The sequence below is a fragment of the Cucurbita maxima genome, unplaced genomic scaffold, assembly GCF_002738345.1.
Source record: "Cucurbita maxima cultivar Rimu unplaced genomic scaffold, Cmax_1.0 Cma_Scf00002, whole genome shotgun sequence".
Lineage (NCBI taxonomy): Eukaryota > Viridiplantae > Streptophyta > Magnoliopsida > Cucurbitales > Cucurbitaceae > Cucurbita > Cucurbita maxima.
In genome coordinates, this window is record NW_019272018.1 from 3,778,811 (window position 1) to 3,803,100 (window position 24,290).

Here is a 24,290-nt window from a genome sequence, read left to right on the forward strand (position 1 = left end):
ATGTGATTCAAATCAATTATATGAATAGATGAAAAGGATAAATTCGTAATTTGACCTATCAACTAATTCAATAATTCAAATGTTACAACTTTTTAAAATTATTTTTTAAAAAATAAGCTGCCTGTCACATTTTTTTAAAAAATTGATATTTGGGCTGGGCTTTTGGCCCATTAGAACTCAGTCGACAACCGTCGATATTGCCGTCTCCGGCACGCACTCGGTTTCAATGTCGACTTTGATATTTTGACGTGCTGTTTTTCACTATATTAATTTTCACGTCATTTTTATTAATAATTATGACGTCATATTTTTTCGAAAAATCAATATTATACCATTATCCACTAAATTATATCAAGTTCTAATTAAAATTTGTATTAATAACTTTTTTATTCTAATATTTATCTCTAGATTTTAGATAAATTTGATAATAAAAAAAAGGATAAGGCCCTTAAATAATTAATTAATTAATTTCAGTTGTGTAGAGTTTGGTCAAAGTTTTGAAAATATTAAAAAAATGACAAAAATAAATCAAATAGATTTAGAAATTGGAATAATAATGATATCGATGGTAATTATATTTTTAAAATTTATTAGTTCTATCTCGATCATCGATCTTATGAGTCTATTTTTGTTTAACGTTATTAGTTTGTTATACTATTTTGTATCATTCTCGATCGATAGAAAGACGTTCAAGAAGTAGAAAGAACAAGTAAAATGAGGATTGAGTATGGCTAGGATGATTCTCGATCAAATTAAAATATTTAAATATTCAAAAATTAAATTGAATGATGTTAAATTAGAAATGTTTTTATATTGTAATTATGGACTAAAAAAATATTTTCCCCTAATTGTTATTAATGTTGGTATATCTATCCATTTCAATTACAGCTGGCAATTGAGCCATAAATTCATCATATATATATATATATGTATAAAGATGTCTTTGACGGTTCTCTGAATTGAATCTCTCTCCCAGTCATCGAATCATCACAAGAAGCTTTGATTTGAGTATCGATTCTACAGGGGTTGAAGCCTGGAAGTGGAAGATATCCACCATCAATGAGGAAGGGAGGCTTAAGCAACAATCTCAACCTCAAACTCAGTCTCCCTCAAGAAGACCAATCCATAGCCAAGTTCCTGTAATTTTTCTCTCTCTCTCTCTCTCGCTCTCTCTGTTTGTGCGTGCGTGTGTGTGAGTAATGGAATGTTCTGATGAATCTGGAATTTGGATTTGTTATTCTTGTGTAGAACGCAGAGCGGCACGTTTAAGGATGGTGATCTGCTTGTAAACAGAGATGGAGTTCGGATTGTTTCTCAGAGCGAAGTTGAAGCAGTAAGATATCTCAGTTTTAGAGCGTAGTTTCTTCAGTGGACGATAATGTGCTGTAGTTTTGATACTTTGCTTGGGGGTTTTAGGCTTTTAGCGTTTTAGCTTTTCGATTATGCGATTTCTTGTTACATAGGACGTGTTTGATTCTGTTTCTGTAGCATAAAGTTATTGGTTATGGAATTATGAATCCTTATACACAGACCGGATGTGCTGTACTCATTTCAGTAACCAGGGAATGGATATCTAATTTGGCTTAGAGAATTAGAGTTGTTATTATGTTCTCGTCAACTAATGAACGAATGAACTGCATATCTGTAACAACCCAAGCCCATCGCATATTGTCCAATTTGGGCTTCCCCTCAAAGTTTTTAAAACGCGTCTGCTAGGGAGAGGTTTCCACACCCTTATAAAGAATGATTCGTTCTCCTATGAGATCTCACAATATCACATCAGATTCGTTCGTTAAACTTGTTTGTTTTTAGACACACAGGGAGAAAATGGAAAAAGTGGTTGATTATGTTGTATTACTAACTATGTTGTGCGTAATGGGATACTAACTTGTTTTTTTTGTCTGTCTACCTGTGTGTTCAGCCACCTCCGATTAAGCCTACAGATGATCAGTTGAGTTTAGCGGACATAGACACAATTAAAGTCATTGGAAAAGGAAATGGTGGAACTGTGCAATTAGTTCAGCACAAATGGACTGCTCAGTTTTTTGCATTGAAGGTATTACACTGCACGGCTTAAACATTATCTTCTTCCCAAAATTTATGTGCTTCTGACTTGTGTGCCTTATAGGCTATTTAGTGTTGGTGCTTCAAAAAATGGCTAGATAGCATGATTTCTGTTTCAGTCTTTGTGATCATGAAATTTTCTGCAAGGCTTCCCTTCCAGCATCTTAATTATCATGATATTGAAAGTCTATGATTTTTGAAGGACTAACTCCCCTTCATCTGTTTTTGCATTTTTTTTGAATCTAACGTATTCCTTAGCTACTTCAACATTGCTTTCAAATTATGTTTTTATCTCTGTTGTTTTAAGAAAGATCAAGTGCATATACATTTCAACAGAATCTAAGGATTTATTTCATTCCAAGTACTTCGACGCTATTTTTAGTAAGGTCTTATAATTTCATGGCAACTATAGCATTCGGTGATTTCTTTATAGAAGTTTAAGGACTTTAATAGATGGAATTTCTGGACATAATTTCATGTGAGTAAAAAGCTGTTTAATAAAAGAAGATATAATTTTCCTTCACAGTTTGAACCAAAAACCCAGTATCAAATCTACTCTACCATCTCAACATTTATGGAGTTGTTTTGGTGAACTAGTCAGTCAATGAGCGTTAAGACAAGCTGTTTCACATTCCTGTCTGTACTCTTCCCATTAGATATTTTAGAATAAAATTTTCAGCATTAATTAGCCCAAATCTAAGAAATTATCAATATGTTTTCATATCATATGAGTTCCTATCCTCTTTCAGGTAATTGAGATGAAAATTGAGGAGTCTTACCGCAGGCAGATTGCTAAAGAACTGAAAATCAATCAATCAGCACAGTGTCCCTATATTGTTGTCTGTTACCAATCTTTCTATGATAATGGGTTGATATATATCATTTTAGAGTACATGGATGGTGGATCTTTAGCTGATTTTCTGAAAAAGGTTAAAAAAATTGAAGAACCATATCTTGCTGCCATTTGTAAGCAGGTAGGTGCAAAGAAGTCCAGCTTGGATATTGGGAATTTGTTCTTTTACTTCATTTACTTTTCCACTAAAGGAGATAATTGTAGACTTCCTTTTAACCCCTTTCCTCTTCTTCAGGTGCTGAAGGGGCTGATGTACCTTCACCACGAAAGACACATCATCCATAGGGACTTGAAGCCTTCTAATTTATTAGTAAATCATAGAGGGGAAGTAAAGATTACCGACTTCGGTGTGAGTGCGATTATGGCAAGCACAACTGGAGAGGCTAATACTTTCGTTGGCACATATAACTATATGTCTGTGAGTATCAATTCTCAATATATTCACATAAATACAATGCTTTCGCTGTTTGTCTTCCTTACATTTTTTCTGGTAAGAGCTGTACATTTTTTCCATCTATATAACCTATGTGTATAATAGCTTACTGGTGTGTCTATGCATTGTTATTTATAGCCAGAGAGAATTATTGGAAATCGACATGGCAAAAAAAGTGACATTTGGAGCTTGGGGCTGATATTACTTGAATGTGCAACCGGCAAATTCCCTTATTCTCCACCCGAGAAAGATGGAGGATGGGATAACTTTTATGATCTTATGGTAGCCATTGCTGAGGGCGAACCTCCTTCTGCTCCAGCCGACCAGTTTACTCCCAATTTCTGTTCCTTCATTTCTGCATGGTAAGGATCTGATTTTTCCTGGGGTCTTAACAGCCTACCACTAAACAACCCTTTTCTAAAGAATATGCCAGTTATTATATGAAATATGAGTAGGAATTTGTATCTCTAAGTTGGTGTTTTTTTGTACTCTAGCTTATTTCAATTCTTTTACAATATGAGAATTGCTAACTCAGACGATGGTAATCTATATGAATATCAGTTTGCAAACGGAGCCGAAGGATAGACTGTCAGCACGTGAACTTTTGGTATATATTTCTTCCTTCCACATGTTCATAAGAAAGATGTCATCAGCATAATAGAAAAGATAAATCTGAAATATTCTTCTCCTTTTGTGTGATTTTCAGGAACACCCTTTCGTCAAAATGTATGAAGATACAGATATTGACCTGTCATCTTACTTCAATGATGCAGGGACTCCACTTGCAACGTTCTAAATTTGATCTGGTATGATATGGAACTACATTCCATTGAAGACTTACTCTTGATATCTTTCTGTATCTGGTTGAGTGTAAGGCGATCTTTTCTTTGCGATGGAATCTATCATTTGGTGTATTAATTGGGAATTTCTCGGATTTCATGTTTGCATGCCAAACATGTATTTAGCTATGTTTTCTCTTTTGGCCCTTCTATGATGTATTTCTTAAAACCAAGTATCTATCCCCCCATGCTAGTGAGAGATTCTTTTGCGGTCACCTCTGCCAGTTCACAATGTTGGGCATCTTGAATATTCAAATTTGATTCCCCAGCATAACAATGTGCATGATTTGTGCGTATATGCGATATGATTAAATCAAGGACGCCAGCTTTGTCCAGGACAAGTGGCTGAAGTAATATTTGTACAGCAGCTTATGAGAAATATATGAACTCGCTAGACGAGGCTTCAAAACCTGCATGAAAGCTGTTTAAAACTTATATAATAGGTGAAAAGGGTTCAAATTTGATGAAAGTTAGAAACATGATAATGTCCCAAGATGGCCCACATAAGCTTCTCTATCTCTGTTTCTCTCTCTAGCTTAACCATTATCTGTTCATGCTAATGATGCATCATTTTTATTGTTTTCATTCATTCTCTGCCTCGTACACGATAATCTCAATTGTTGGCTGCTTTTAAGGCTTGCAGGGGATGGACAAGGATTACGCCGCCATCTCACATTCTCCTGAATGCTGCTTGTTTTACTTCAGTTTGTCTGATTGAAAGAGGAGTTTCAATCAGAACTGGATGATTGTTGTTCCTTTATTGGTCACATTTTAGATCCGGTTCTGATCCTTCTCGAGGATGATTCAGAAGGATACCGGGATGTTATGTTGTGCAAAGAGATTTCACATCGTGGCCTTTTCTTGTAAGATTTTGTAATCCCATTCTACTACTCACCATGTAAAATTTGGAGCATCAATGATTTAATACATGTATGACAGAAGCACTGTGCATAAATTTTAATCCCCATCCAACATTTCTGGTTTATATCGTTATCTGAAGTTGAATTTGTGCATGTAGCTTCTAAAGAATATAGGGATGGCAGTAAAAAGGCGGTTTAATAGAAAAACTTTTGCCAATCTAAATATAATCTAAATTTAACTTAACTGATTTGACGAAGATGTTAGGAGTTCAAATATCCTCACATGTTGAACTAAAAAATTAAAAATTTCAATGAATAGTTGCAATCGAACATTCATTTTGGATTGAAGTGAATGTTCAAGGAAAAAATAATGCATTTATGATAAGAAATGTTCAAAGTTCTAGTATGGGGTTCACAACTTCAAACTACTTGGGTATCCTTCTTGTCGAACAAGACTCGAACATAACATGCTTGGACGAGCAGGAATCCTAACAGTTACAGTTTCTCTACAATTATTCAGTATACAACTGGACATATGGTAAAACTGACAAAAGTGAGTAGGGATTCATTGATAGAAAGAAGTACAGAGCCAAGGAAAGCCTAAGAAAGTATACCCTTAGGTGACTATATATACGAGGAACTGACTGTTGCTCATCCGTGGATTTGAACGAGTGTTGTGTAAAATCATACCAACTCGGAACATCCTCCAGGATTAGAATTGGCTAACTAGTTTTTTCAGATCTATGTCCCTGCAGGTAGTTGAACTTTCAGTGTTTCTATATTTCCTCCTAAAATAACATTGATCAGCATTGACAATTGGATGAAAATGATAAACCGACATCCTACTTTTGAAATTTTATTTGCCTCGAGCTATTGTAGCGATCAGGCAAATGTATTCCGGTTTGGTACTACCTCAGGAAAATTCTAAACTATTTTCCAAGTGCAGCAAGAGAAGTAAGCGTATAAAAAAAAAAAGGCTATCAGTATACCCTTTTGTAACCGCCCAAGTCCACTGCTAGCCGCTACTGTTCTTTTTCGAGTTTTTCCTTTCGGGCTTCCCCTCAAGGTTTTTAAAATGCGTCTGTTAAGGAGAGGTTTCTACACCCTTATAAGAAATGTTTTGTTCCTCTTTCCAACCGACGTGGAATCTTCACACCTATACATCCTTTTTTTCCTCCTTCTCCTGCCTTTCAATTTTATAAGTAAGACTAAGATGTATCCAACCAGTATTCAAGTTTCCATCTTAAAGGGGCTGGAAGAAAATGAGAAACTGGAACTTGTTTACCTCAAGCTTTTGTAGTGACCGCAAATGCATTAGCTTTGGTAACATCAAGGTACGGAAAGTGGAAACCAGTTTCATATGTAAATGGTTTGAAGACCTGCAGCAAGACAATCAACAGATCAATCAAGAAGGCTATTGAATCAGTATCCTCTATACGGTTGTAACTAGGACTCGGTTTCTTCTCGGACATCAACAGTTTCTTCAGAAAACACGAAATGTACCTCGAACCAAGTGTCTTCTTCATGGTCCTCTTGGAAGTATATCCTTCAGATGGATAATAAATACAACATTATGGATTCCACAAGCAAATCTTTCACATAAATTGGGAAAAGCAGGGAGTCTAGTGTTCAGTTTGCAATTTGCTCTCCAAGCACAAGCAATAATATCAGTAGGGGTAATCAATTTAAAAGTTGCAACTTTAAAACCTTACCTTACGTTCCCAAGCAGATTTTGATGGCAATTTCCTCTCTGTATAGCAGTATCTATTATAACATCCACTGCTGCAGTTCGACAGATTATCTATGCTAAAAGAATTATGTACCATAAGAAAATAGGAAATAAAATTTACAAACAATTTCCAGATCCTTGCAGAATAAGATGCAGATTTATTTCAAATATAAAGTTTATGTACAAGAGGTATCATTCTCTGATCAAAAAGCTACATGAAGGATACTGTGTACCCTGCATATCACTATGACTATACTAACTTGTAGGTTGAACAAGACTATCTTTACAGTCGAAGTCACCAACTAAATACAGGATCAAAACTCGAAACATCCGAAAGATTTACTTGAAATATAACTTGAAGAGGAGCCTCAAAAGAATCTAATAACCTAATTTGGATCGGTAGCCAATAACTATGCAACTACCTGTCACCCTTTAGTTTGTAAGGTATTAATCAACAAGATTTGAAGACTATACAAGGAAGGCAACTTCAAACCATCATATTTAATTCTGAGAGGTCATCCATTGGAATCTCAAGGCCCATGAAGTCATCTTGGTCTTGTAAACCATCATCATCAATATTTAACCATGAACCCAGATCCTGAGCCTGACCATCATGATCATCAGGAACACCTAATACGTCCATTCCCGGTAATTGAAGATTAGATAAATATAAGGACTCGGGGTCATCGAGTCCATCAAAGCCAAATTGATCCTTTTCTTTTGAACCACCAGTCAAAGTACTTGATTTTAATACAGGAGACAATGATGGTTTTGGTTGCTCTGACATCTTCCCCAGAAGGCCATTAACAGAAATTGATAATTGGGCAGTTTTCTGCTTCGGCTTTGTCTTAGTTTTCCTTTCCTCTTTAGCATTGGATAGTGCTGGCCTACCAATTTTAATTCCATTTCTAGATGACACCTCTCTGTTATGCCCTTTACCATCTCTATCCCTTTCACTCCGCTTTCCTTTTGCACTGCTTGAAATAGAACTCCCAATGACTGATGGGGCACCTGCATTACCGACATCATCAAGCAAGAGTTCTCTCTTTTTTACCCTGTTTGACCATATTTCTTCTCTTCCACTAGTTCGCTCAGCTTGGTGATTAGCAGGTGGAAGCACATTGCCAGATGTAATATCGTGGTTTTCCGCATTCTGACTGAAGTGTGAAGGGCTATGCTGTGAACCTGCAAAAGCTACAGACGGGACAAATTTTATAGGCGACTTTCGCTACACCTATTTCATACACAATATACATGAAAATGACGAGAAAAGAAATTCAAATGAAAAAACTCAGAATGACAGAATTCTGCGTATATGACAATTTTGAGGTCCACGTTGAAGATATCACACGATTATTAACAGAATTTCGTAAGTTTCTACAAGGAATCTTAATACACACCTGAGACTCTGCCATCCAGAGATTGAATGGAGGCATACGATTCACCCTCCACAGGATCTGTCTGTCTTTCACCATTGGGATTGACAGACCAGGAAGAATATATCTCTCGAAATGAAGGCTCACTGAAGAAGCTCTTTCCTGTGTCCTCAAATTTATGACATCGGTTCAATGTTCTTTTAACAAATGCCAAGGCAGCTTGCTTCGCCATTTTGTTACTGGAACTCTTTCCACTAGAGGCATTAGAAACTTTGCAAGCCTGTTGACCCATAATTTTGTAACTTATGTTTCCATATGAAAAACTTGAAGGAAAACAATGTTTATTATTTTCTTCTACCAGTTAATAGTTCTTATTCGAGAGGGAAAAGGAAACAGAACCACAGTATGAGGAAATAAAATCTTGCTTTATCCATTTTCCCATTACGTCTTCATCAGTTATCTCAAACCATTATCCTTTAAAAGGTTCAAGTATATCCATTTATCGCTGGCGGCAGCCACTAGAAGTTCATGTGCTAAATTAAGGACAATGGAATAAAAAATGAAACAAATAGGAAAGACCATAAAGTTGTGGAAGCTTAACATATAAAGCTGAAAGGGAAGATTACCATATACTTCTCGTAAGCCATTGCAACAAGTTTATCCATGGCAAGCCTTTCGAACTCTCTGTAGGGATTAAAAAAAATGCTTTTAACACCTTGAATATGCAAAAGATTTAATGGAGGTTAAAGTGCTGCTATGCATTAAAAAGTCCAAAGAGGAAACTATACTTTTCTTGAAGCTGCTTTGAGGCCAAGACAGACTGGAGCAGTTTGTGAAGCAAAGAGTTCTTTCTTGAAACCTATTTGCATCAATGAATACAGATTGTATCGGGTGAATTTTTACCAAAAATGCACGGCACAATAAAAGCCATGACAAGTATATGGATATAAGCATAGCAAGAACCGATGCAACTTGGTAGTTTTAACTCATTGAATTAAGGAATACCAGCTCATTCTTCTTCTCTTCCAACAGATGGATGTTATTGATGACCTCTTCCTCCTCTATCTGTAACATTTCAGGCTGAAAAAGCACAGACCATTGTTTCAATTTTTTTTTTAAATAATTACAAAGGATAAAACAGAAAGAATGAAACTGGGATGAAGAATGTGCAACTGATCCAAGACTTCTGACGGAATACGTGCAACAGAATAGAAAGAATGAGTCGCATAGATACTTCTTAAACATTTAGCAGTTCCATAACATTTATTAAATTAGAAAAACATATTTTCAATTTAAGACTTAAAGGAAGTAGTGCAGGGACCTAGGGTCTTTTTATAATGCAAAATATACAAGCTAAAAATGGGAACACAGAGCTGTTTGTACCATGTGACATTAATATTTAAAAAGAGAACTCGCAAGTCCAATCTTAACACCTAGACTTAAAAATTTCAGCAAGCAGTTAAATGTTTATTGTTCATCACATATAAAACCACTTCAGCTATTTGACAAGATGATGAGTGGCCATAAGAATCTATCGATAGTAAACATACCACTGAATCTGGAAAAATGCCAATACTTTGAATCTCCAACAGAAGTTTCTCACTCAACTGCATGCCATCATACTGAAACTCTGAACAGGCTGTTCCAGGCATAAAAGCTTGATTAGAGATCGAGCCGTTCATGGAATTAGATAAGTTCAATATCATCACAGAGTTTGGGATGCCCTGTCTATCTGTTTCAGGCATGTATTGATCTGATCCTGGTCCCCTTCTCATGTTATAATCATCATTAGCAGAATGCCCAGAAAACTGAGAACTAGGTGAAATTTGGTGACTCAATTTGTTTGGTTTAAAATCTTCATCTAACTCGGGCATTCCGTAACTATCGAACTTGGTCTCTTCACTTTCGTTGTCAGCAACCTCCTCTGGAATTAATGAGGCTAAGAGTCTCTGGTATAAAGGAATTACAGTATGATCTTTTAACTCGTGAATTATATGTTCTAAAGGAACTTTTCCTCTTGCATCATTGTCAACGTGCTCAAAATTATCACGACTGATATTGTAACTGTCCCTGTCTGAAACAACTTTTCGCCCCAATGCAGTACCTTCGAGATCTCCCTGAAAGAGAAACTAAGCAGCAATTTCAAAAAATTAGGATAAGCTTGAAAATAAAACTGCAGCAATTTTTAAACCTAACCAATTCAGACGACAAAGGTCAAAGAAATGATTTGTCCATAGAAACAAAGGATGAAAAGGCAAGAAAATCAATCAGAGCCCAGATGAAATGAAAGATCCTGTGAGATCCCACATCCTTTGGAGAGGGGAACGAAACATTCTTTATAAGCGTGTGGAAATCTCTCTCTAGTAGACGCGTTTTAAAAACATTGAAGAAGTCCGAAATGTTTCGCCCAAGGAGAGGACAATATCTACTAGTAGTGATCTTGGGCTGTTACATATGGTATCAGAGTCGGACACTGGGCGGTGTGCCAGCGAAGACGTTGGGCCCAGAAGGAGGGTGGATTGTGAGATCCCACATTGGTTGAAGAGGAGAACGAAACATTTTTTATAAGGGCGTGAAAACATCTCCCTAGCCAATGCGTTTTTTTTTTAAAATCTTGAGGGGAAACCCAAAAGGGAATGTCCAAAGAGGACAATATTTGCTAGTGGTGGGCTTGAGCAGTTATAGTTACCTGTTATAGTTACCTAATTAGTTTCAGCTTTATCTGAAACAAAACCAAACTGTGAGCGTCTTCCTACCTCTATCTTTAAATTACTTAATATATAATATATTCATAGCATTTTCAAGAAGGGAAAAAACCATTTTTTTCTACCGGATGGGTTTAATTAAAAGGGGCAGAATAAAAGAAGAAAAGTAGTGGTAGAATGCAAAAGTAGGCCATACTTGTTTTCTTAGGTGAGTAATATCTGCTTCAGATATAAAACGAAAGAATTGCTCCATCTGTCTCCAAAATGGGTTGAAAAATGTGCGACCTGTTGTTGCAGTGTGATTAACTTATATAGCATACAAAACAAAATAATATTTGAAATCTGTAGAAAAATATGTATACATGAAATATAAGAACAAACCAGGATTTTTTACAGCATTAGCAGCAGCCAATAGCTCTTCATGCCCATAATCTGATCCAGCTAAGAAAATTCAACCAAACATGATTAGAAAAATCTGATATGAGGGAGGAATTCTCACACTCACAAAGAAATTTCTGTTCAAAACTGAAATTCAATTACCAAGAAAATCTGTCGCCACATTGGGCTTTTGACGTTTATATGCTTTGCGGTCAGTAAATTTCCTAGTAGGTGGACGACCTGCCTTGCTGAGTGGAGTGTGAAAAATAATGAGAATTTTGAAACCAGATGAAATAACACAATGACATTTCTTAAACAAGCTAGAAACTTTATACATGCAAAATAAGTTTAACCTTTCAACTTTATCATATCCGAGTCTGGCACTTCTAAGCTGTTTTGCAGTTCCTACATTGTCGATCTTCTCAACTGTCATTGGCACGGGAGACCTAGTGGAAGTAAAAGCACGCCCATTCCTCCCTTGTCTTCGAACCCCATCTCCAACGTCTTCATCAACCAATTTATTCTTCCTGGTTGGCAGAACTAAAGAAGATACCTTTTTACCACCTTGTTCAGATTTATCATCTAAATCATCCGATTTTCGGATCCTCTCTCTCGATTTGATCTCGGCAGCCCCAGATTCCTCACTTTCAGATAAGGCAGCCGAGGATAATGGTTCACCTTTTATTTTCACTTGCTGTGGAGAACTGCCAGACATGCGTCTACCAAATCCCAAGCCACTATCATTACCCCCAACATCAGATGCGTTATCCAAAGGAGGAGTATCATCATTGCTTGAAACAATAGGAACAAGATTGGTCCTTCTTGCAACACGGGAGATCTTCTGCCTCTGGCTTGCCCATTGGGAAACTGGAGGAGATGAGGACCGCATTGATGTCATGCGTTTGCGATTGCTCACACCCACAGCAGCAGTAGGCTTATTTGCGCTATTTGACATATCCCAATCATTAGAAGCAACTGCTCTGTGAACAACCGGGGAAAATTTTGGAGCAATTCCTGAACCAGACCGTGGAGCACGAACAGATGGATTCACTTTAGCATTTATTGTAGGACTGGTTGAAATGAAGTCGTCACGGACGTTTGACCTAAACAGTTGATGGATAGAAAATTCATGAGTGCATGATCAAAATAGAAAACCGAGGTGAAGGACATTCTCAATCTCAAATTTGTAATAATGCCTGGAATAGAATTTAAACCAAGATCCCAGAATTAAAAGGAAGGAAGGTGAATGTGAAAGTGGTAAAAATGCAGCAAAAAGATCCAAAGGACCACGCAATAGGTGGCTTTGATCATTTAAAAAAAGAAAATATTTTATTTGTAGTATGGAAGGGATATACTTATTAACACCCCGGACGTTGACTCTTTCTTTGTCTGAACCAATAGAATTATCTCTTCTGTCATTGACGAGGGAACTGGCATCCAAATCAGTCCTGGACATGGAAGAACGAATACCCAAGCCAATTTGTTGGGCAACACCATCAGATTTTCCAACACCAGAAGCTCCATTAGCAGCCCCTGGCCTATATAAAGCACATATAATCATCACTCTCCAAGGGGCAATTCTCCACTATGCAAGCTTCAAGCATCAAACCATGGTATGAAGAAAAATATAAATGACAAGCATGCATGCATCTACCCATCATCTTTATCAGAAGTATCTGTGACATTTATCTGAGTATATGACTAAATTTATTGTAGACTCAAATAATTCATTCATTACCGTAAACAAATTGATGCATGAATATATGTCTTAAGCCACATGGTCAAATAGTGTGGCCATAAGAGGATGTTTACAAGACTCAGAAAGTTATACCTAAACCCAAAGTTATCTTTGTTTATTCGCGATCGAGCATCAGAAACAGGTCTTTGCTGCAATTGTTGCTTAACTTCATCATAGCTATCTGCTGGTTTGGTCGATTGACAGCTCGAAGAGACATCTGCCTTTATTCCAGATCGTTTTTTCTTCATTTTTGACTTCTCCCAACCATCAACGCCAATTGATAAACTCCTATCTTCACCTTGAACAGCACCACTATTTGCAAGCCTTAGTGCATCTCTTTCCCTATCTTCAGCTCCAGATTGTCTCGCAGGAGCATTACCACGAACATCCATCTGTAGAATTTAAAGTCCATGAAAACTGTCAAGCAACAGAAGACGAGCTGAACTTCACATAAATCTCAGCACAAATTCAAGGAAGCTACAACATAGAAATAACATTGTGAAAAATCTACTAGTAAACAAACGACATTGAAGTATGACATAAGATTTAGACAAGAAATATATGGATGTCAATGAGATTTGGCAAATGTAAAAAGGCAAGCCAATGTGACAACTATATAATGGGTCAACCATATAAAACGTACATATACAAAATGAAAAAGGGTCAAAATATTGAATCAAAAGCCTTAAAAGAACATAATTATGTAAGAGGAATAAGGTACAAACCCCCCTTGCATCCACCAATGAAGTTCTTGTGCGTTTATTCGGCATAGCATTTTTTATTCGTTCTTCAGGTTTCTGCATCTCATGTTCAAAAACACCAGTGACTGCATGACTCTGATTTCCAAACTTACCTACTTGCCCCCTAGCTGACCGCTCACCAGATAAAATGAAATTGGATCGCTCATTATTATAAACTTCTAAACGTGACCTCTTCTTTGATGGTACACTCGGGAAAAACTTGTTAAATACAGATAAGGCCTCGTTGAAAATTTTTAATCGTTTCCTGTTCCGAAGGAAAAAAAAAAAGTCAAAGGATCTGACAAAAAACTTTGACAAATTTTGATTTCAAAATGCAAAGTTTAGGAAGAACTACCTGGCTTTGATAGAGCACTCACGTAGACTACCCTTCATTCGCTTGATTTCTTCTGGCATCACGGATGCTGCCAATTTACTTTTTGAAGAACTAGATGGAGAATCGTCTGGGGACATACTAAGAGCAAGATGTAACTGCCTGCTGAAGTCCCCCGGGCGATTAGACTTTTCATCAGTAGCAACCAACTTTCGACCAAAATGCAAACATTGCAAGAAATTTAGAACGTCTCCTTGTGATACAGCAGAAGCACTTCTTGACATATTTGAAAGAGTAGATAAATTTGGATTCTCCCCATTCTCGCGAAAGCTACTTGATCTGTCCAGTGGAACGGCCATGTGGGCTCCACGCTGCCCACTAGAGTGTAATGGTCTATCTGGGCTACCTGAAGTAAATTCAAACTTGCTAGGCATCACCATCCGGTTAGAGTCCATGCATCATCCATACCATAGCCCAAGAAAGCAAAGTAACATACAGCAAGGATCTTTTAACCCATGCTTCGAAACAGAAAGATGGTTTACCTATCCAAGATTGTAAAAAAAAGAAAATTATAAGAACCGAAACTCATTAATGTAAGAAGGCATGAACAGAACTTCACATCCAGAATATTTAGAGAAAAAAATTAAAAGCATTCAAGTAGATAAATACAGGAAAAGAAGCAAAGCTCTGAAATCCTTTTGGATTAGTATCCTACTCTAGGGAACACAAACTTTGGGACAGAAACTAAAGACTTTCTCCTCTATTTACTCCGTATCACTCAACTAGTATAAAAGAGTAAGATAAAACTATCTCAATAAAATAAAAGACCAATCTTCTAATTAACTGGTATGTAATACTTTTTTTAAAGAGAAATTTTATTGAAAAGATATTTACATACAAAAGGAGATGAGTGAAGATAACGGCTGCATTTATGTAATTAGTCAACTAAATGGATAACTTGTGCCTAGTGTCAGAACTAATTTCCTGGTCCAGACAATCTTGAATTCCCACATTATATGAACCAAGGTACCTGTAGATACCTACATATCCTCACTTCTACAGGCATAACTTGATAAATTACATTGTCTACTGGCTAAAATTGGTCCTTGACGTGAGGATACTCACATTGAAGTGTGAATCCATTTTTCAAAAGTGAAACTATCTATTAAATAAAATCAACATAAAAAAGATCCGAACCAAGATGAAATTGCAAACCATAGAAAACAGAGGACAATTTTATCCACATACTGGTGGTCATTAGAATCAAATCCCATCTATATTTTCTTCATGTTAACATGCTTACAAGTTCCAGCCAGGTATTACATCTGCGAGGGTCTTAAATATTTGTAAGATGAAAAAATATGTAAGAAACTCAAATATTTCTAAAGATAAAGTTGGAGAAATTCAATCCGCTCGAGCTAAGGTAACTGACCACATGCATAAACCCTCTCCCCTCCACTGAATACAAATAACCCCATATCATGATCCTATTCTTAGAGTTCAACTCCATGACAATGAGTTGGGGTTTCAAACTTCTAACCTTTTTGCCGATGTCAAAATGCTTAAACTAGTTCATCTATACTCAAGTTGTCCATAGACAACACTTCAAGAATCTTAAAAGTGAAAATGCACAATAGACATAGCTGCAGATTCAAGACACCAGGATTTATGGTTATGGTAGCAATAATGCACACTAAGAAAAAAGTACAATATTCAAAGTGAACTAGCATTAGATAACGAAACCAGCGAAGATTAATTTTAAAAAAAATTAAAAGCACGAAGTTGGATCAACTAATGCATTTCAACATAGCTAGCCTATTCGATCAATACCACCGCAATATAGTTCATTAACGTTTTAATCACTTGGAGAGTCCAAGATCTATCAAAATTTCACAAATTGTAATAAAAATAGACTAAAATCTAAGTACAACAAAATGAAGTAAATACAGGATTTTAAGTGTAAAATCCGGAAACAACAAAGTTTCATCATATAGTATTCCGCTCCGTATCTGCAACTTTTATGTCTATTCCACGGCATTTCCTTTCATAAACTTGACTCCAATAACCAACTCACCTGCCCATCTAGATAAAGATTCTGCTAGAAAAGTATTTCCAGCTCGAAGCTCCAAAATTAATTAAAGAAGCTTTCCCTTCTACTTCGTTGACCTTATGTTAATTACACCTAATTTAATAACTACCCAACCAAAAATAACGAAAGAACCCTAGAAGCTAAATTCTCGAGATACGGAGAAGACCTTCAACCCAACTTCAAACAATCAGACATACTAGGAAATAACAGAAAAAAAAAAACAAGATAATTGAATTCGATCGAAGTTTTAAATCAAACTGAGAAGCAAAATGAATCTACCTCAACTTCCAATCCGAAACAAATCGTTGATATTCGCGCTCGATTGAAGCTACAACGATCCGGGGCATTCAAGGGTTTGGAAAATTCCTACAAAATGGGACAGTAGTAGAAACAAATAATAATTTCAAAAAAAATAAACAACAATTTTTTTTTAAAATTTTTTATGCACGAGTTGAAGCTCCAGATTGAAGGTTGTTCATGCGAAGCCATGGAGGAGGAAGCTCATTGCTTTGATCGGCAATGAAAATTGTCAGGCCTAAATTACGAATATGCCCATATTACTATTTGGGTATATAAATTAAAACTGGTGTTGGGAATCGGAGTCTTTTGGGGCGATAACAGTTGGACCGGTTCGAATCGGATTTCATGCTTGGTTTGAACCGGACCAAAATTAAGTGGAATTACAAACTTAATTACAATTTTAGAAAAAAAATACTTAATATTAAATAAGTTATTGAATTTTTAATACAATTCCTTTTAAAATTAACAAAATTAGATATAAAAATGGATCATTTTTCCTTTTTTTAATAAATATCAAACTTTCCATCAGACCAATATTACACACCATATTAAAAGTCCGAAAATTATTAGACACAAAACTGACTGTCATAATTTTAATCAAATGGTTTGTGTTTGAGTTGTAAACTTAATTGGATTAGGTTACGATCAAATAAATGAAAATTTTGTAGAGTTATTTTCACACGCTAAAATTAGATTAGATTGAGTTGAATTCAAGCAACCATCCCGAATTTATGGCTAATTTTAAAATATAAATTTTTGCATGAGATAAAACTATACATACATATACATACTTTTTATTATAAATTTGTAAGTTAATTTTCAAAAATATATATTGAAATTGAGTTTTAAATTTAATTAAATGTTTGAATATAAAACATAAATTTGAATAAATTACTCGAAACAATTCAACTCAAAAAAATTTAAGAAGTTGATTATTTAATTACGGTAGTTTGGGTTAAAAAAATTTACAACCTATAATAATTGAGTTGAATCTAAAAAATGTGTCAACATGATTCAACCCAGCCCACGAACATTCCTCAGTTCGTCTCCTTATTTATCCCTCGTTATATTGTTTCCTCTCCGAGATATTGGCCTTTTTAACTTTTATCTATTTTACTTCTAAAAAAGTTTCAATTACGACATTCTCGGCAATAATAAATTGATTGAATAAACTTATAAACATGATAAACTTTGAATGGTATACAAATAAAAGGTAAGAAGTGAAGGATTTTGTGAACAAGTTGTGAAGAATACAAAGGAAGAGGCACAAATGTGGGCAGAAACTGCCACAAGAGAAGGCTAGTTTTTATCAGCCAACCTGGGCACTCACAAGGCCTCTGAAGGCTCACAATCTCACACACTCCTTCCCCTATGCAGGGAGGGAACGAGGGTGGGTGGGGTCTTGAGTTCCTAAACCAAAGCTCGAGCCCTCTTTTGACATTTTTACTGTGACAATGCATCCCCAGATGATCCCAATATGGCTTCCCTATCACCGCCTGAGTACATCGTTGAGTAGTTCAATGCCGAGTCACCTGTACAAGATATCCATGTTGGCAACAAACTCATCACGAAACGACGTAAAAGCATGCGTTGACATGTGTCGATATCGATAAGTATAGTTCACATGAATCTCTTACTTTGTGTTGAGTCAACTGACGAAGTCCGAATTGGGCTGGTGCTTGAGTTCAAATCTGAAATGCGAGGGATTGGACAAATGAGAACGTTAGATGGATTCTACCACATTTGCTTTAACTCAAACTGTCTTCACTACAAACAAGAACAAGCATACAAATATAACCCAAACCCACCACTAGTAGATATTGTCTGCTTTGATCCGTTACACATCGTTGTTAGTATTACGGTTTTAAAATGCGTCTATTAGGAAGAGGTTTCCACACCCTTATAAGGAATGCTTCATTCCCCCATCCAACCAATGTGAGATCTCACAATCCACCCGCATTGGGGACCAACGTCCTCACTGGTACACCGCCCGGTGTCTGACTCTGATACCATTTGAAACAGCCCAAGCCCACCATTAGTAGATATTGTCCACTTTAGCCTGTTACGTATCGTCATCAGCCTCACGATTTTAAAACGCATATACTTTCCACACCCTTGTAGGGAATCTTTCATTCTCCTCTCCCACCAACGTGGGATCTCACAATCCACCCCCTTGGGGGCCAAGCGTCCTCGCTCGGCACACCACCCAATGTCTAGCTCGATACCATTTGTAACAGCCTAAACCCTCCGCTAATAGATATTAGCCACTTTGGTCTGTTACGTATCGCCATCAGCCTCACGATTTTAAAACGCGTCTACTAGGAGAGGTTTCCACACCCTTGTAAAGAATGTTTCGTTCTCCTCTTCAACCGTTATGGGATCTCACAATCCACCCCTTTGGGAGCCAAACGTCCTCGCTGGCACATCACCCAATGTCTAGTTCTGATACTATTTGTAACAGCCTAAACCCACTGCTAATAGACATTGCCCATTTTGGCCTGTTACATATCGCTGTCAGCCTCACAGTTCTAAAACGCATCTACTGGGGAGAAGCTTCCACACTCATAAGAAATGCTTCATTCCCCTCTCCAATCAAGGTGGGATCTCACACTTTAATGCAAGTTTCATTTTTGATGTGCATCAAAACATTTTAATCTCTAGCCTGTTGAAAGATAAACGATGATGTGCATAATATGTCCGAGAGAGATTATGATACAGAAATAGCTAAAAAAGGCAGCAGCATAAGTTCCTTCATCACATAGAATCGTTACACGTCCTATACGAGGGGACGGTGCGGGAACCGGAGAATGAGATAGGGAAAGAAAGAAATCTCTTACCAAATGAATGGCGTAGCCCTTTGACAGCATCAAAATTTTTGTATGTATAACCAACAAAACTGAGATCTTTGGGAGTCAATAACATCTAACAAAAAGTTGGTGGAAACAATCAGATGTAACATAAAATACAGCAATTGCTCTTCATGTAGAAAGGTATAGTTGGGCAATAGATTGATCACTAACCTTCCTTATTGGTCCGGATCCCGTTCTCGTTGGCGGTGGATCGACCTACGACACAGCAGCACCCTTTTCAGGATCTAGAAAACTAGATGACCAGAAAATAAGTTATTACCAAACATATATGTCCATGGTTTCCTAAGTCGTAACCTAGATGTTTGGAACCACGACTCTCCACAATGGTATCATTCTATCTACTTCGAGCATAAGCTCTCTTTGCTTAACCCATGATTTTCCTCTTAATTAGCTGACGTGGGATTACTCCTTTCAATAATCCTCAACACTAGCATCACACACAGTTTGAATCAACGACCTCTTGTTGACTCCAACGGTCTTCGTTTAAACACCACACCGAACCGTTGGAGGAATATTCATTCAACTAAAAGTTGGTCATGATTTAAGCAAAAACAAAAAGTTATGTAGAAGACCTCACCTCATCAAATTGCATAAAGTTCTGCGTATCAAGTTCCCCATTGACCTCAGGCTTAAATGCTGCATCTATATCATAGAGTTTGTCCCACTCGGTATCTTTGAACCAAGGATGAGTCTAGTAGGTTTGCTTGTCAATTTATAAAACATTAAGAACAGAACATGAACGTTTATCTTATTTGTCGGAAATTACTATAATACTGACCTTTATTTGGTCGGCGTCTCCTGTCCCAAGCCTATGGTCTGCATCACAAAGCAGCCTACTAATCAGGTCCTTTGCTTCAGGTGATAACCTTATCTCATCAGGGAATTTTAAGTGATTTTTCCAATGCACAATCTGATAGTACAAGATAGAAGGAAAGAACATTTAAGAACTGATCATGTAGCAAAAGGGCTACAAACTAGCACATAAAGTTCCCTTGATAGCGATGAAAGAACTCAGAAAGCTTTATACGACTCTCGACACAGACAACTTACTACGAAACTAGGATGAAAGATTTTAGTTCTATGTAGTCTTTCAAACGCTTACCTCATTCGTGTCTTTTGGTTTCTATTTGACCATTGGATTTTGGAAAAAAAAATGTATACGAGTACGCCAATTACCCCCGAACCGTACAAGATAGTTACCACCTATCATACGACTTTCTAACTTCACTTCTTTTTTTGATTGTTCCGCTCTGTTGATCAATAGTAGTATAAGAGATTTGTAACCCCCCGAAATTCATTGCATAAATGGTTCCTGCTTTCTACCCATAGTTAGCATGTATCTCTCCGAGTCACCCCCTTTGCATTCAAAACGGTGTCAGATGCTTCTGCCCCTTTCTACTTTAGGGATCGTTCTTCGTTGGTTTAGTTAAATGTTGCTCGTTCATTTTTAAAGAGAATCGTCAACAACCAACCTGAGCATCGCTCGATTGGTTTAGATATATAGTTACATCGTTCGATGAAGAAAGCAACAAGAAAATCAGATGTCCTATCCATAAACAAGTTCAAGAATTGTAATTTTGGATCTAACCTTTCGGCATGTTGTTACTGGATCATCAGAATAAAATGGTGGATAACCAACAAGCATTTCATACATTATTGCACCAAGAGACCACCTGCATCCAGGATAGGTACAAGAACTTGTTCTCATGATACTGTTGGGAAATTTCAATGGAAAAGGCTCAAAAAGGATTGAACTTACCAGTCACATTCAACGCCGTATCCTTTTTTAAGCAACACTTCTGGAGCTATGTAGTCTGGAGTGCCAACCGTGGAGAATGCCTAGCATTAACAAACAAGAACATAGAACATGAAGTATAATCCGACATTCAGGTTCTCGAAAGCCAGAAGAACAGAACTTTCTGGTGTTTGTTAGTTGAAAAATTAGTTTATGTTAACACTGAGTATGCATTGAGCTCCACATTACCAGTTTCCTTCTGTTAATCTGCCAATGTTGAAGTTGTTCAAGGGGGCTCTTCCAACGCCTCCCACTTTTCTTCCCCGGAACACTTGCATCAACATCCACCGTGTCGTGCAAGTTATCGTCGTCAAGGACTTCATTCTCATTTATAGAAGACAGATTTGAACAGTCAAGAGGTTTGCAAAGACCAAAATCAGACAGTTTCATATGACCCCTTTGGTCCAAAAGAAGGTTGTCCGGTTTTATGTCTCTGAAAAGTTAGATGAACAGATGCGTGAAGCACATTAGTACGGATGCAATCTAATTTGTAGGTGAATTTCCACGACATAATCAACTAACCTGTGAATGTAGTTATGTGTATGAATCGACTCGATAGCTAGAACGCTTTGAGCGATGTAAAATCTGGCTACGGTTTCTGTCAAAGTTTCTTCCCTAATTAGTAAAGTCATCATGTCACCTCCAGGAAGATACTCCATGATTAGATACAAGTATTCAGCATCTTGGAAGGAATAATAGAGTTTCACAATGTAGTGACTTGCAACTTCTGCAAGCAAATTCCTTTCAGCTCTGACATGTTCAACCTATGTAATAGATAGCTGAAAAGTGTGAGAAGGTAAACTGAACATTCTCATGGCGCAGAAGCTATAATGTTGCATAGTTAAATGGATATGATAACATAAATCTTGATAAAGCATGCAACTAGACATCTTAAAAGATTACTATTGTCTTTTTTGGGTTTTCCCTCAAGATTTTTAAAACGGTTTGCTGGGGAGAGGTTTCCACACTCCCTATAAAAATGCTTTGTTCCCCTCTCTAACCGACGTGGGATCTCACAATTCATCCCTCTTTGGGACCCAGCGTCTTCACTGGCACTCGTTCCCCTTTCTAATCGATGTGGGGTCTCACAATCTACCATTTTCTTCTCATCTGTGTATGTAACAGCTCAAGTCCACCCCTAGTAGATATTGTCTTCATTGAACTTTCCCTCAAGGTTTAAAACGCATCTGCTAAGGAAATGTTTCCACCCTCTTATAAAGAATGTTTCGTTCCTCTCTCTAATCGATTAGGGAACTCACAATCCACCATTTTCTTCTCATCTGAGCATGTAACAGCTCAAGTCCACCCCTAGTAGATATTGTCCTCTTTGGACTTTCCCTCAAGGTTTTTAAAATGCGTCTGCTAGGGAAATGTTTCCACACGCTTATAAAGAACGTTTCGTTCCATTCTCCAATCAATATGGGATCTCACAATTCACTACCTTTGGGACTCAGCATCCTTGTTGGCACACCGCCCAGTGTCTGCCTCTGATATCATTTGTAATAGCCCAAGCCCACCACAAGCAGATATTGTCCTCCTTGGACTTTCCATTTCGGTTTTCCCTTAAGGTTTTCAAAACGTGTCTTCTAGAGAGAGATTTCCACACCCTTATAAAAAAATGTTTCATTCCCCTCTCCAACCAACGTGGGATCTTACAAAACAATTCTCTTACCACATTCATTTTAAGAAGATCATTCATAAATACATAGAATGACAAATTTAATAAGATATTTCATGGAAGTTAAAACATCTAGAAGTAGAAATTATCATAGGTACATCAGATCTTGCCTGTCCTCTGCTGAGCATTTCTAATTTCTTCAGCTTCTTCATAGCATATATGTTACCTGTTTTCTTCTCCCGACAAAGTCTAACCTGTAAAACAACACTTAATATACATTAAACTATGTCATCTCCCAGATTGGCTAAAAAGAATTAGACAAGTCATTATAGCTTTCAAGAGATATCAATATGAAATGTCAAGAACAGAACACTGTTCATCCATCTATGAGATTGTATAAAGAGATCATATGAAAATCATTTCTATTTCCTACCTCCCCAAATGCACCTCGCCCAATAATTGTCAAAAGGTCAAAATCCTCAACACAAATCTTATGCCTTTTGAGCCGAATGTATTGAGTCTCCTTGTGCTCCAAATCCTTCAATAGATTAATTTGTTCTTCTTCTGAGACATCTGAAGATGCCAACTTCCTTTCTAGCAAGGAACGCCTACAGATAATAAACAAGTTCAGAAAACCAGCTGGAATTTAAGGAATGATCATAGGTTTCTAAGTAAGGAATACATCTCCATTGGTATGAGGCCTTTTGGAGAAGCCTAAAGCTCAATACCATTGAAATCCGTGATTCCTAACAAACCCATCTCTCAAAATGCATCAAATATGAAGGACATGATAAAAATCATTATCACAACGTGTTGCACAAATGTGTATAAGCTTTCAAAATCATTGCATGTGTTAACAGAACCCAAGAAATCAAATCAAATCAGAAAGCGATCAAACCTCTCTTTGCGTTCTTGAATATGTTTTTTTTGAGCCTTGTAATGATTTTCAATGTACTGTTTAGCCGCAGCGACCTTCTCCAAAGTCAAGCTCGAACCCACGACTCCAATTTCTTCCTCCTCCTCCTCCTCCTCCTCCTCCTCCACCACTCCATCTTCTTCCTCGCTTTCAACCTCCTGATGATTCTCCATATGATAACCCTTTTCTTGTTCTTTCTCGATTCCTCTTGATGGGTCTCCAAAACCAGTGGTTTCTGTCTCGGTTTGTGTGAAATTTGGTGAAAATGTTGGGGGTGAGAAGGAAGCAGAGAAGGAGGGGGAGAAGGGGGCCTCACAAAATTAACAAAGCGGACGATTTTTTTGTTAGTTTGAAACCCCATTTTGTCGACCTGACAAGTGGGAAATGGGGATTCGTTGGTTCCTTCCCAGTTTTTGCAATGGAATGGCTCTAACCATCACAGTCTTGCAGGTGGCATTCCCCCATTTCCGCTCGCTTTCTTCATTCAATGCCGTTCTAGCCAAGAATCGAGACGGACAAGACACAGAGGCACCAGAATTTATGTTGATTCCTTTACTATGTTCTCGTTTATTTTTATATAATAACTTTTTAAATTTTCAATTTAGTTCATTACATTTTAAATATATATTTTTTAAATACTAATATGGCAATTCACA

At 37.1% G+C, this 24,290-nt stretch overlaps 3 protein-coding genes across 5 annotated transcripts; 1 reads left to right on the forward strand and 2 right to left on the reverse strand.

Annotated features, from left to right (window-relative positions):
- Positions 1 to 935: 935 nt before the first annotated feature.
- LOC111467153 (mitogen-activated protein kinase kinase 2-like) lies at positions 936 to 5,154 on the forward strand. 2 transcript variants are annotated; one of them, XM_023111941.1, is made up of 9 exons: positions 936 to 1,139; positions 1,249 to 1,333; positions 1,922 to 2,056; positions 2,814 to 3,038; positions 3,153 to 3,335; positions 3,489 to 3,712; positions 3,912 to 3,957; positions 4,057 to 4,156; positions 4,825 to 5,154. In XM_023111941.1, the coding sequence occupies exons 1-8, from the start codon at positions 1,060 to 1,062 to the stop codon at positions 4,144 to 4,146; spliced, it is 1,068 nt and encodes a 355-aa protein (XP_022967709.1). In that variant the 5' UTR covers positions 936 to 1,059; the 3' UTR covers positions 4,147 to 4,156; positions 4,825 to 5,154. The 2 variants fall into 2 exon arrangements, with proteins under 2 accessions (XP_022967709.1, XP_022967716.1); XM_023111948.1 differs by having other exon boundaries at positions 4,833 to 5,154.
- A 1,755-nt stretch (positions 5,155 to 6,909) lies between these two features.
- Positions 6,910 to 16,665, reverse strand: LOC111466229. 2 transcript variants are annotated; one of them, XM_023110840.1, is made up of 15 exons: positions 16,415 to 16,665; positions 14,071 to 14,588; positions 13,701 to 13,980; positions 13,069 to 13,367; positions 12,593 to 12,775; positions 11,591 to 12,340; positions 11,400 to 11,485; positions 11,241 to 11,300; positions 11,056 to 11,144; positions 9,705 to 10,271; positions 9,160 to 9,234; positions 8,943 to 9,013; positions 8,781 to 8,838; positions 8,179 to 8,434; positions 6,910 to 7,972 (listed from the first exon to the last, which is right to left on the reverse strand). In XM_023110840.1, exons 2-15 carry the CDS (start codon positions 14,499 to 14,501, stop codon positions 7,266 to 7,268), a joined length of 3,912 nt encoding a protein of 1,303 aa, XP_022966608.1. In that variant the 5' UTR covers positions 14,502 to 14,588; positions 16,415 to 16,665; the 3' UTR covers positions 6,910 to 7,265. The 2 variants fall into 2 exon arrangements, with proteins under 2 accessions (XP_022966608.1, XP_022966601.1); XM_023110833.1 differs by having other exon boundaries at positions 9,705 to 10,283.
- A 925-nt stretch (positions 16,666 to 17,590) lies between these two features.
- On the reverse strand, positions 17,591 to 24,165 carry LOC111466753 (serine/threonine-protein kinase tricorner). Its single transcript, XM_023111397.1, has 13 exons — positions 23,617 to 24,165; positions 23,152 to 23,326; positions 22,889 to 22,972; positions 21,623 to 21,864; positions 21,290 to 21,533; positions 21,065 to 21,144; positions 20,894 to 20,978; positions 20,084 to 20,215; positions 19,883 to 19,996; positions 19,456 to 19,500; positions 19,273 to 19,357; positions 18,073 to 18,126; positions 17,591 to 17,967 (listed from the first exon to the last, which is right to left on the reverse strand). Exons 1-13 carry the CDS (start codon positions 23,805 to 23,807, stop codon positions 17,879 to 17,881), a joined length of 1,620 nt encoding a protein of 539 aa, XP_022967165.1. The 5' UTR covers positions 23,808 to 24,165; the 3' UTR covers positions 17,591 to 17,878.
- Positions 24,166 to 24,290: the final 125 nt, after the last annotated feature.

Coding starts and splice junctions, on each gene's coding strand:
- LOC111466753 (XM_023111397.1), bottom strand. CDS start 23,807: ATGGAGAATCATCAGGAGGTTGAAAGCGAGGAAGAAGATGGAGTGGTG. Junction 21,865..22,888: donor AAATGCTCAGCAGAGGACAG/GCAAGATCTGAT, acceptor TCTATTACATAG/GTTGAACATGTCAGAGCTGA. Junction 18,127..19,272: donor AGGGCTACGCCATTCATTTG/GTAAGAGATTTC, acceptor CTCGCATTTCAG/ATTTGAACTCAAGCACCAGC.
- LOC111467153 (XM_023111941.1), top strand. CDS start 1,060: ATGAGGAAGGGAGGCTTAAGCAACAATCTCAACCTCAAACTCAGTCTC. Junction 3,039..3,152: donor TTGCTGCCATTTGTAAGCAG/GTAGGTGCAAAG, acceptor CCTCTTCTTCAG/GTGCTGAAGGGGCTGATGTA. Junction 3,713..3,911: donor TGTTCCTTCATTTCTGCATG/GTAAGGATCTGA, acceptor TATGAATATCAG/TTTGCAAACGGAGCCGAAGG.
- LOC111466229 (XM_023110833.1), bottom strand. CDS start 14,501: ATGGACTCTAACCGGATGGTGATGCCTAGCAAGTTTGAATTTACTTCA. Junction 12,341..12,592: donor AACGTCCGGGGTGTTAATAA/GTATATCCCTTC, acceptor TCAACTGTTTAG/GTCAAACGTCCGTGACGACT. Junction 8,435..8,780: donor TGGCTTACGAGAAGTATATG/GTAATCTTCCCT, acceptor ATGGGTCAACAG/GCTTGCAAAGTTTCTAATGC.